This window comes from Seriola dumerili, unplaced genomic scaffold (assembly GCF_002260705.1).
Source record: "Seriola dumerili isolate Sdu_G_001 unplaced genomic scaffold, Sdu_1.0 BDQW01000025.1, whole genome shotgun sequence".
In the NCBI taxonomy this organism is placed as follows: Eukaryota; Metazoa; Chordata; class Actinopteri; order Carangiformes; family Carangidae; genus Seriola; species Seriola dumerili.
The window spans coordinates 12,046,721-12,059,756 of record NW_019174280.1 but is presented as its reverse complement, the minus strand read 5'-3'; the positions used below and the strand labels follow the sequence as shown (position 1 = coordinate 12,059,756).

At 42.3% G+C, this 13,036-nt stretch overlaps 1 protein-coding gene across 4 annotated transcripts in view; it reads right to left on the bottom strand.

Moving 5' to 3' along the window:
• The window catches only part of LOC111240465 (disheveled-associated activator of morphogenesis 1-like), a 51,837-nt gene that overhangs the window by 16,942 nt on the left and 21,859 nt on the right, over positions 1 to 13,036 (bottom strand). For all 4 annotated transcript variants that reach the window (XM_022770487.1, XM_022770491.1, XM_022770490.1 and 1 more), the window contains exons 2-3: positions 6,175 to 6,464; positions 3,218 to 3,307 (exon numbers count right to left, since the gene is read on the bottom strand). In XM_022770487.1, coding sequence (XP_022626208.1) covers positions 3,218 to 3,307; positions 6,175 to 6,360 — 276 coding nt within the window. In that variant the 5' untranslated portion in view covers positions 6,361 to 6,464. The remainder of the gene's footprint in view (positions 1 to 3,217; positions 3,308 to 6,174; positions 6,465 to 13,036) is intronic.

Below are 13,036 nucleotides of genomic sequence, written 5' to 3'. Positions count from 1 at the left end.
GACTTCTGAAGGACCTAATTGCCAAGAAACGACTGGCGAAAAAGAGCGTGGTCATCGTTCGCGAGCTCGGGGGCGACCTGATAATGACCTCCCCTTTCCTCCTTATCATCCCCCCTGACTCACATACAAAAGCTGCACCTGTGGAAGTGAAGCTTTCCTGTTTGCCTTGGACAACCGACCACTTCCTTTGCCTCTCTTCTCCACACACACACACACACACACACACACACACACACACACCCTTCCTCCCTGAGCTCAGATGGTGAGTTTGTATCTGTCTGGGTCGGGGCCAGAGCCTGCTGCCGAGTCAGCAATATTGATGTCTTTCTGTCCCTCGTCCCTCCCCCACTTCTGCAGGTCGATGCTGCACATAAAGATTTCGCTCAACTAAATCCGCCTCCACATTTACACCAGCACTGAAACATCCCTGCATGTTCTCTTGAAGCTGAACAGAGGCAGAGCAACATTGTTCAGGTTTATCATGAGGCTACTTTGGGCCCCGGGACTTTGAGGCCACTAACTGGGACACAGTAGGAACAGGGGCATGCACATGCTGTTTCCATCTCCACTATCTTCTTCACTCGCCTGTGTTGCTGCTGGCTGGTGGACGCTGCGTGCAGCCAAAGTAAGCCATAAGTGCATCAATACTTAAACAAAGAAAAATTCTGACAAATGTAATGGCCTGTGACATGGCTTTTCAGGCCTATTAGCACATCAACTCGGAGGTAGTTACTTTTCTGCACCATTTCTACATAAAAGCAAGCTGTCAGCGTAAACACACATTGTTATGTAAGACGCAATCTTCAAAAGGAACACTTTAATATTTTGTCAAGAGTTAGATGAGACAATTGATACCACTTTTATATCTCTGTGTTAAATATGCTACAGCTAAGCGACTGGTTAGCTTATCTTAGCTTAGCATAATGACAGGAGTCAGGGGGAAAACAGCTAACATGGCTCTGTCCAAAGATAAGAAAATCCAGCACATCCAAGCTTGTTTAATCCATACAAAAACTGTAGTTTAGTGTGAAATGCAGATTTACAGGGGTTTTTCAACTTATGTCATGCCTTCCTGCAGCTGTGTTTGTACTGTACACCGACATACCAACTATTCATCCATCAGACTAATTCCCAATACTCCTCACGTCCAGTTTGTTACTGGATTTAGGAAAAGACTTTTAAATCTGCATGCCCGGTCTGCATATTAGTCAGGACAGGATATCCTACACACTCATACCTACGGCCTTGAGAATCACTGCAGCAGAAATGTGAGGGCATATTCTGTGGTAGCGGGGAAGCTCGACTCGATTTGATCAAAATTACAGCAGGCGTCTGCGTTTTCCTGCATGCGGAGGATGAGTTCATATACGGGGGAAAGGAGGAACAGCTGACGTTTCTTTTATCAGGGAGACACAACGTAATGAAATATGACACTGTCACAGAGTGGCAGAGTATGTTATGGCTACGTGAATGCTTTGATGGAACAGGTCTATTATCTAAAAGGAGAAACCACATGATTAAAATATCCTCGCTTCGGTGGGACAATCGAACGACGAGACAAGAACCTTATTGTCTGGGAGAAAACGCTCTTTGGAATAACAAGAAACAAGATACTACTTTTACATTCTACACTCCCGCAATATATTTCGGCATTTTATAATTCCTGACACTGCCTTCCCTGTTAGCGGATTATCTAATGGAACAGGCTGGATTTAGCCTTCATTTTACTCCCTCTACACATCACTATTTTTATATCCACTTTGTGTAACATCTATTCACATTAAGTAAGTGAGTTATTCATGGTGGAGCTTTGAACAGGTAGTAAAGACTTTTATGTTGTGATGAAGAAGAGTGGCTGTAATAGAAGAGAAACATAACAGACCGGGACATAAAGCTACTTAACTATACTAAAAGGAACAGGAGTGGTATGTTTTCTATTGTAGCGGTTTGACATGTTTAGGCATTTCTGTCAATAATATGTTTGACAGAGGTGAACCTTCCATTACATTATTGGGAATTTATAATATTTTGTGAGCTTGATCACTGCAAATGGTTTACTTGCATGACAGCAATGGAAAGTGTAGGACTTTATAGTTCTATTCCCCAAATAATGCAGTACTTTATATAATATATTAGAATGTTGTTAATAAAGCAAACCAAGCCTAAAGCATTTGCACTGGCTGCTGAGTAAATGTTTGCTGATAAAAAGTTGTTTCTGACCTGCTGGGACAGGCCTGTGATGCCATGAAGGTTAGTTATGTCTTCAGGCAAAATGTTGTTGGCACCGTTAAAAACAGGTAGGGTGGGGGTGGGGGGCACAGTGGAGAAGCTTTTACATTAAAGGAATAGTTCAACACCTGTGATAGACTGGCGACCTATCAAGAGTGCACACCGCCCTCGCCCAATGTCAATATTAAGTGGTATGGATAATGGATGGGTGGACGGAATACTTCAACATTGTGAACAATTCGCTTATTCACCTTGTTGCTGAGAGTTTGGTAAGAAAGTAGCTGGGGTGTCACATTTTCATAAAGATCCAGTTTAAACCCATTTGACCTGGTATGTAATTTTTTCAAAGTCAACAACAAAGACTCATCATCTAACTAAAGCAGATCTTTTTTTAAATATATAAAACTATCCATATTGGTTTGGTGAGATGCAAGGAAAGAAAGAAATTGATTAGGTCCTGCAAGACATTTGAAACCTCCACCACTTGTACTTAGAGCGCCATACGGGTCTATACACACCCTGGATTATAGCACAGAGAATAACTACTGCAGGTCGCACCCTGTGATTGGGTAAGTTCTGCTTCAAATCCAACCTCATGTTGAAGGCAACATTTTGACTGCAGTACTTTACAGAAATCAATGAATTTCTGAAGAGCAATTAACAATATTATGTCCCGGATTTTAAGGCGTTTTTTTATTTTTATTTTTATCTCATAAGCAGTTAATATACACCTGACATTAAAGATGAAAAAAATAATCATCTGCAATCCACAGATACAGTTTGCAGACACGCTCATGCTAGGGCTTATCGTAAACAGAGGACTACAGTGATGCAAGGCTCTGTGGTGTGTGTTTTAGAAAACAGCCTTCAGGAGTGACGCATGAAATTACACAAACATCTGAGACATTATTCAGGAAAAGCAGCCAGTCAGCAGCAAGCTTATGGAGGCTTATGTGGAGTCTGACATAAGGCACAGTGAGTCTTTTACCTTCTTTTTGCTGCAGTAGATTTGCCATTTCTTCTCTGCAGGCAGGGCGAACATGGCTTCCCTGTGTTTCTCTGTGAGGTCAAGCTCATCCTGCAAAGTGGGGGGAAAAAAATAGCAGAAAAGGTTAAGAAATGTTTGGGAAGAGGAAAAAAAAACAAAACAAATATTGTCTTCACAATCCTTTACGGGTGGTTGAATGGGCAAGACTGTCTTCACTGCTTGAAAATAAAGCACTGTTCTCAAAACATCCTTCACAAAAAGTTCCACAAGCTATCAAACCATCATGCTGCAAATTTAGAAATATCTACATAAATCAATTTTGTTTTTTCCCCCCCAAAAAACCAAAAGCATGTGCCAGGAGTAGTTGCACCAGAGCTCTGTTTTCAGTTTCGATATCGGTTTGTGCTAAATCGCTCCATGTTCAGTGGGATATCATCGGGTGCTCGCATCGTAAATTCAGAATAACTCTGAATCAAATCAGATGTGTCGCAGGCTTCAGACGTGTGAGTAATGGGGGAAAAGATAAGGCGTGGTCTGCCTACTCGACATGTGGTAAATAACATCTGGAAACAACATGCTTCACAATGTGTAACAGATATTCCATTGAGGCACACAAAGGGTGCTGCTGGGAGCTGTTTAACTTTTGAGAGGATTTTGGACAATTGAAACATATCACCGAGTTTTAATTGGAGTCCTCACTGGTTGAAGAGCATAAAGCTGAAATTTAAGTTGTGGTCAGGATATCGGATGCTTTGTCGGAAAACACTGAACATCACACATTCTTGGAGAAAAATTATCCAACGGGAGACCTGAAAGCCGCTAAATAATTTGATGGCACAGACAACAAAGAGTTAACGGTAGATCTGTAACTTATGTGAGAGTTTTCTGAGCTTTAACATATTTGTGTTTGGGTCCAAATTAGTTCCAGTCTTAAGACAAGTATAGCTAAATGAACTTCATGTGATAGATGGTGAAAGTCATGAGAAGGCTTTTAAGCAATTTAGCGCTAAGAGAGACTGTACAGCGGCGTGAACATGAGTCTAAACATAGGTTTATTTCTTTCTTATGGTTATTTATGCAACGAATGGAGATTAAGTTAACATGTTAACGTTGCTAAATGTTTTACGGCAACAACTCATCATTGGAATTGTGTTTGGGGATGTTCTACGCTAAAGTTGTCAACCCCAATGAATCAATATGTGCAATGATCAAATGTCCTAAAATAGTTGTGTGGGCTATTGAGTGATTTAGTGAATTAGGTCCACATACTTACGCATAACCACTGAATGAGGAAATGGCAACTGATTCAACTGTATGCTTATGCTAATGATTATAAAGAGCAGCTATAGGTTTTGTGTTGCCGATGTTCTGTTTGATAGTGAGTAAGAGCAACTCTGTCTCTCTGAATTCAGCATGGGGGAAAAAAAAAAACAACACTTAACCTTGATTTACAGGTTTCTGGAAAACTGTTCAAGTTCAAAGGTCGGGTTTTATTGATCGTAACAGAGCAGAGCACAACTTATTCCACAATGTGAGTCTTTTTTTTTTTTTGCAGCAAACCCGTTCCAATTATGCACGCACATGGTGGCTCATACTGGGTGAAAAGAAAAGCACGTGGCCATTTTCTTTTGGTAAACAGAGCAACTGAAAGCCTCCTTGTCGTCACACTCAACTTACTCAATTATGTCTTCATAAAGGATGGTAGACAAAAACAAGCAATTAGCAGATGGAGGAGGCAGAGACATTAAGCACTCCTGAATGAGGTCTATTGATGTGCAAAAATGTCATGCTTAGATTACTGTGGCAACCATGGGAGAGGAGAATGGGGCCAGAAGAGACAGGAGAGCACGACAAATTGGAAGTGACAATAAGACAGAGGAAGAATAGCAGCCTGGCCCCGTTACTCTCAAGATAGTGTAAACAGGGAGGAAGTGACAGTTCATTTGTGAACGTCATAAAATGTAACAGAGTAAACAATCAAGGAAGAATACATTTCAGAGACATCTTTGGTTTAATAACACGTTGAAATGGCTGTTATGCTAAATGTAAATTCAATTAAAAAAAAAAAAAGAGCATGTGTATTTTAGTGTTAATATTTATCTATTTTCCTTGGTTGGTTTTTAGATGTTATATGTTCTGTCAATAGAAGTTTGAGACACCTCCAAAATTTTAGACAACACATCAACACAGGGATGCTAATTATCTAAATAGCAATTATCTTCTTATAACAAAGTGATGTTAAACATAATTATTTTAAAGTGATTATTCACAAAATTATTGTGATTGTGCTAATGTGAATAATTTGGCTTGTGCACAGTAGGGTCTTTTCCATTAGATCTGTATCACCCCTTGCTGAGTGAAAACTGGTACAACGAGGGTTTATTAACGGATTAGCCTGATGTTATTCTATATTTTTCAATGCCATAAAAAGTCCAGAACCCCAACAATGTGTTAGTATGTTTCTAAATACTTTCCAGCTTTGCTTCCCCGTCCCTGGTGCTCAGCCCCAGGCCCAACTACGTCAAAATCAAAAGAACGGCTCAAACATGTATATTTTCATTTTTAAAAAGGGCTAAAACAGCTGGGCACTGTAGCTTTTGGCTGGCATTACCCAAACAGGAGTAAACGGTGTATTTGTTGGGGACTATTTTCAGCCGTGGATTAATACACATTTGGTGCTCTGGTGAGTGTCATGGCAGCAGGATGGTGTAGGTAGGATTAGCTCAGTGCAACAGTGTGACTACTTTGTGATTTTAATACATTTTTGTACATCTGTGGAGCTCTGTAGCACAAAGGAATAATCTACGTCAGGCTTTAGCTAAACAGGCAACTCAGTACGATCAATTCACTGTCGATTTTTGGTCTTTTCAGAAAATGACCTAACTTGACATTTAAATCACAGTTAAAAGAAAATTACTGAAACATGAATAAGACACATCTTTTGTTGATTATCTTACCACCAACTCAGAGAACATGCCATCCAACTCATCATATCCTGGCATCGGCAGTGCCGGCTCCATGGTCTGCAAGGCAAAGTCCTCCCGCAGCCTGTAGGTGATCTCTGGGTGATCGCTGCTGTTAAAACAGCAGAAGATGAAGGAGAGGCCACCGCGCCCACCGCCGCCGCGCTTCCGAGGAGCCATGGCTGTCCGATGGGTCCGGCTGGTCAGGTAGGGAGGGTGGGAGGCTCCTTCAGGGCCTCTTTACAGCCTCCTCCACCTCAGAGTTTGGCCTCCGTCAGAGAGAACTGTGGACAAAGTGAGGGGACACGATGAGTTTTCAACACAAACGCAAATCAAGCCTGACAAAGCATGATGAAGTCTTCACCACTTACGTTTGTGATTTTAAACTGGCACTCACAAAAATCAATTACAGATGCAGAGTTTTCCAAGAGACAGATAAACAATAGAAGATAATAAGCTCCATAAATAATAAGACATATCTATTTCAATGGTACTAAATACAAAGACTATCGCATTCTGTTTTCTGTTTCTGTTGTCTTAGATGAAATCCAAAGACCCATAACAACACCCTAAGGCAGCGGTCCCCAAACTTTTTTCAGTGGGGGCCACATCAACTTTCCTTTCTGAGATGGGGGGCCGAGGTTAGTCTATAACAGGAAATGATATGAGCCAGGGTGACAACCAGTATTATTGCGGAGATTACAATGATAATTTGTTGTAGCTGCCCTTCGTTTGGCTTTGGCACCACCTGTTGATTTGCAAAAAAAAGTAATAAAAAGTCTTCACATGTGTTTATTTGAAGTACCACAGATACTCCATTTATTTTATAGAAAATAACAACACAAACTGATGGTAATGCCGGGGGGGGGGCGCCGGCGGGTCGCTGGGCGGCTAGCTCTGCTTGCTGGGCGCAATGCCTGTGCTGGGGGGGGTGCCGGCGGGCCAGCGGGCAGCTAGCTCTGCTTGCTGGGCGCAATGCCTGTGCCGGGGGGGGGGCGCCGGCAGGCCGCCATGGGTCATCTCTCATATGCTGAGGTGCCACACCATTAAGACTAGTGTGAATTTCACAACGAAAAAGTTTGTCCAAAGTCCACAAGTTTGGTGTCTACGGACTCGGCTCTTCACGCTGAGTAACATATGTCAGCCTCAGCCTTCTGAGTCGCTCCCTTCCGAAGGGCCGCCATGGGCGGTCTCTCATATGTTGCCGGGGGACACGGTTTAAATTCTGTGTTTTAAATAATTTCCAAAAATGTTCTCGAAAGTCCACAAATTTGGTGTCTACGGACTCGGCTCGTCACGCTGAGTAACATATGTCAGCCCAGGCTTCAGGAAATGATATGGGCCAGGGTGACAACCAGTATTATTGTGGAGATTACAATGATAATTTGTTGTAGCTGCCCTTCGTTTGGCTTTGCACCACCTGTTGATTTGCAAAAAAAGTAATAAAAAGTCTTCACATGTGTTTATTTGAAGTACCACAGATACTCCATTTATTTTATAGAATAACAACACAAACTGATGGTAATATTCAAGTAAGAATGAGGTGATGTGATTTTGTAACAGGTACAGTTGAGTTAACAAACGGTAAGTGTTCTGTCTTTACAGGTAGTGAAATAATATTAATACAGAATAGTTGGTCAGAATCAGGTAGAACATGTTGCCATAAAAAGAGCATCACTATAATGACATTTTTTAATATCTATTGCTATTGAAATCAGTAGGCTTACCATATCAGTGTGAGCTGTGGGCTTGCTTCTGACTGGTGAGAAGATCGATGTCAGGTTCCATTCCAGTACAGCCAGTCTCAGAGACTGATGCAGGTGTTGATCTGTGAGACTTGATCTCGTCGGATTTTTTATCAGCTTCATGTGTGAAAAAGTTTGCTCACAGATATATGTGCTCCCAAAAACTGTGGACATCTTTGTTGCGTGCTTTCTTATGTTGGGGTAGGTCTCATTTGGGAGGGCAGCATAGTATTGATCAGACTGTTGGGCTGAATACGTCTTTCAGCACATCACAGGTCTGCAACTCAGCCAGTCAAATTGGAAAGGGCAGGGTGTCGTTAATGTCGGCAGCAAAAGGGTTCTGGAATGTGCGGATTTCTTTAACGTGGACATGAAGCTCACGAACCGCACACCGAACTCCGCCCTCAGTGTTTCCAGTGCGTCCTTGCACTTCTCGGTTGGGAACGGGACTGCCGGTTTCTCAGCTGAGAGGCTTCGAGTAGCAGGGAGATGGGTGAAGTCTTGTTTTTGCACCTGTCCAATAAGCAGCGCTAGTTTAAGCTCAAATACTTTGATGTGGGAATACATGTCAGATTAGTTTTCCCTTGCCTTGGAGCTGCAAGTTGAGGCCGTTTAAAATTTCTGACACATCTGTTAATAAAGGCGAGGTCCCATTTCCATTCTGTGTCGATCAGCTCTGGGACAGTTTTTCCCTTTGTCAGGAGAAAGGCATTGATTTCGGGTAGCAGGTCGTAAAAACGCTTCAAAACTCTGCCCCGGCTTAACCAGCGGACTTCAGTGTGGTAAAGCACGTCTCCGTGGGCTGATTCTAGCTCGGAGAGAAAGGCTTGGAACTGCCTGTGTTTAAGTCCGTTTGCTCTGATGAAGTTTATGCAGGACACAACCACCTTCATGACAGATTCCCACCTCAGAACTTTGCAGCTTGACGCTGGCTCGGTCACGATCAAAGTCACGTCAGAATATACCATTGTGTGAGGAGGTGAAGATGAGCCACTATTAACTATAAATAGCTCATAACTATGGTCAATTTTAATTAGAATGCCAAACTTTAAGTACGGATATGTTATGATGTTATGATAGGAAAATGCAATTTAATAAAAATTGGTTGATGTTCAGAGGGATTGTCTGGGATCGTTAAGTGGGCCACTCCAATTGCTTTGGCGGGCCAGATGTGGCCCGCGGGCCGTAGTTTGGGGACCCCTGCCCTAAGGGAAAAGTGACTTGGGCCCTGTTGTCATAACCAGATCTGTTACTTTTTAGCAGCTGGACGACACAAAATCTATCAACACTATGATGTTTACACACTTACAACCTGAACCTCTGCCCTTGGTAATGTTTAATAACGCAGGGTTACAATTTCTGAAGGGAAACTACAAAAAATGAAATCAGTGACAGCAAGCGCTGAGAGATTTAATTACATTGTTTACACAATGGTGCCCTATGAGAGTGTGACTTTTGAAATGGAGACCATAATTTGCCAGGATTAGAGTATTCAGACCTTTTCATCTCCCCTTCCTTCCTATTCAGCATCAGCTTTCCTCTAAAGACCTAATGAGCAATGATGAGAGGGGTGTGTTTACAATGACTGCGGTGAGAGGTGTGTGCGAGGCCTTTTGTTGTTTTGGAGACTGGCTTGGTCATCGGGGCGTAAAGAGCAACAAACAGGCCTTCTTATAAACCCGGAGATGAGTCGTTAAATAGTGTGCTAGTTGCCCTGAAAGTTGTTCAAATGACAGGTGATATTTACAACATTTGGAGCCCGCGTCAAACTCCGACATACCCTGGCTCAATCGTCATCACAAGACTTTTCCTTCCCAGCTATTTGACTTAGAAGACACAATTACACATTTGGTTTGTTCTCTAGCAGCTGCAACTTTACTAGCAGTGTAGGAAATGTGTGCAATCTTGTTGGACTCTTGCCCCATCCGCCGCGCCTATATATCACGGATAAAAATACATAGAGATCAGCTGTCATGAATAAACAGAATTGCTGAGGAGGGCTGAGAACATTACAGGAAGTTTTCTCCCGCCAGATGACGAGCCAATGAGCTTGACAACATCGGCAGTTATGTAGGTTTCCCTGTGCTTAAGGGTATTTTTTTTGGGTTTTTTTTTTAGTCAAGCTATGGGTGGGGCTCAAGAGATGGCAATGCGAGCATGTTTGTCTCCACAACTATGTTTCAGACTGACTATCTCAACATCTAGATGGATTACCATGAAATTTGGTACAGAGATTCATGGTCCCCAAAGGACAAATTCAACTCAGCCGATCCTCTGGCTTCATCTAGTGCAACAAGTTGACATTTGTTTTGAGTGAAATGTCTTGACAGACAAATGTTAGTATGGTAACATGCTAAACTACGATGGTGAACACCCCTAATACTCTATCTGCTAAACATAAGCATGTTATCATTGTCAGTGAGTATGTTGCCATGGAAGCTTTAGCATTTAGGCCATAACACTGCTGTGCCAAAGTACAGCCTCACAGAGCCACAAGCACGGCTGTAGACTCTTGTTCTTGTGTTGAACACATGTTGTAGCCCCTTGGTCATTTCCTCAGAGGATATTTTGACCTGGGATCAGATCGAACTGTATGTGGAGCATTTGGTCCTCTGGTTACAGCAATCCCTAGATTTAACACTTTAGTGTGTCGCGAAAGCAAGAAACTGGAATACAAAGTAAGATTTTAAGACAGTCCTAAAATCTCACTACCAAAAGGATAAACTGGTCTGTTTTGTGACAAACCACTAATTCATACAAACATACTGTGTAAGAGAGGAGACAGCTGCAGTATGTGTTCTCTGACCTGCTGGCTGGACTCCAAGCAGGAATAATGGACAAGATAATAAGTGCACAAGACTTGTCTGCTGCGTAGCAAATAAAGATGTGGTGTTCAGATATCCACGAGGACACTGTCGTCAGCATGTCACAAAAACAGCTCTCCAGTCTCCCTGCTGTGACCAGCGGTGTGACGCCAAGTATCATAAACCACAGAGGCTGTGCTGACCTGCAGGAATTTCTGGATGTCTTTTCTTGGTGACCGGCAGCCCGCCGAACATAACCACATTCACTTGACCTTTCCCAGTGATTTCCTATAAGTCAGAGGCTTCGCCCGGACAGAATGCATCATGTGCCGAATAATGCATTTCTAAATTCAACCTGGTCAGGTCACGTCCCTCATCTTCTCTATGCTCAGTGGGCTGAGGCAACAGACGACAGCTAAAGTTATCTCTTTCCAAAAGGAAAAGTGAGGACATTTCCTATGGCAACTTTGTCTAAATAGAGTCAGCTTATAAAAAGTACATTTTGTGGTCTACACAAATAAAGCCTGATGCCATCACTGTCCTATTTTAATCACTTTTTGGGTACATCTGTGTTTCCTCTATCCAGCAACTTTTTACATTTACATGTTTTAATCTTTGTTTTATACGTGTCTGCTTTAATATACCAATGCTAACAAAAACAAAAGAAGCAAATCTTGCTAAAAAGAATATAATCAAATCACAAAGACAAAATACCATTTAACAATTTAATATTTTATTCCAAGGTAAACTCTACTAATGAATTGCTGCTCTTGGTGGCTAACAAACTAGCAATAACTGGCCAAACTGTCAAACAAAACTAACAAAAGGCCAAATTTAAATCATTACCAAAACAATTCTTCTCTAAATAAAGTCAGTAAATGTACAAACATATACAATGTCCAGTGAATGAAAAAGCGTAGTGTGTACTACACAGACAAGGTGCCTGTGGGCAAATGGCCAAATGTGGGGTAAAGTACACAGCAGCTCACTCATGAACACACACGGTGTATTTATTTTGACACATCCTTGACTTTTCCAAATAGACTACCACAGGCCTCAGCAGCAGCCGCTTGGCTTCACGCTCACCATCTATTCTAGTATGAAGGGAAGAAGCAATTCAAAGCCCTCTTTGACCATATTAGTCCACAAAACTACCCATCTTTTCCATTAGCTAAAGCGAGCTGTAAACTTTGTATAAACCCCTGAGCCAGAGCGGGACCGTGTTGGTCCCCATCCAGCTGCAGGAACCCGTGGATGTGCCACAGCTCGGCCATGTGGGGAGGGTACAAAGACACACACCACAAGGGCAAACAGACAGGGAAGGTTTAAGGTTTGAACATGCAGGCTGTGTCAATGTGAAGACTTTGTGTTAGTGCTGTAACTGTTAACCCGTGAGACCCTGAGTGCTGTGATAATAACCGGAGGTTGTCTGTCAGACGGTCAAGGTTGCCAACATAACAGAGGCCTGTTGGAACAAGAGGACATTCCTCTCATAGCCAGGTGAGCCTTGTGACCCTGAACAACACCTACACAACAACACCTTCCACTGTCACCTGCTCGAACTGAGAGACAACACAGACTACCTCTATGCAGTTCATGCATGTACAACTAAGCCTGTCAAACAGTCCCCTATCTGTCTAAGCAGTAAAAGCTAGAAGAATCAATGGTTATGCCGGGAATTATCTTTGTATTAGCCATGTCTGAAATGTTAACAGATTGTAAAATGATGATGATGATATGTAACAGCTGCACTTTCCACATAATCTAGACAAATACTGTTTATACTGACATAAATAGACTCTTGGACTGCAGAGGAAAACATCATGACTTTTTGTAGGCTCCTGCTTACAGTACAAAGCAGCTTCTTTTGGCAGATTGTTTTGTACTTTTTCATTCATACACATCCAATAATTAAACCCGCCCACCCATATTCATACAAACACTTCTCCCTTTGTCTGAGGGAGATTTCTATCCTTGGATAGCCTTGTTGTTTTTCTTGACCATGTGGTTTGGTGGATGACCTGGCATGAGTCCAGACTGTAAAAAGAATCCAAGTGTTTGTAAAGTGAGTGTGAGCCCGTGCATGGTGCCTCCACTAAGACCTCTCCATTAAGACCTGCTCAACTGTCAGGTCTGCTGGAGAAAAGGCAGAAGTCGCATCTCAGCTAAACACAGAGAGACGCTCACGTTACTAAACATGTGCAAAGAGGAATGAAGAGAAGAATGAACAGAGAGCAAGAATTCAAAGATGACCTGACACTTTTCATCAAGCTGTCTCCTCCTCTTTGCCAAGGTCTCTTTTCCTTT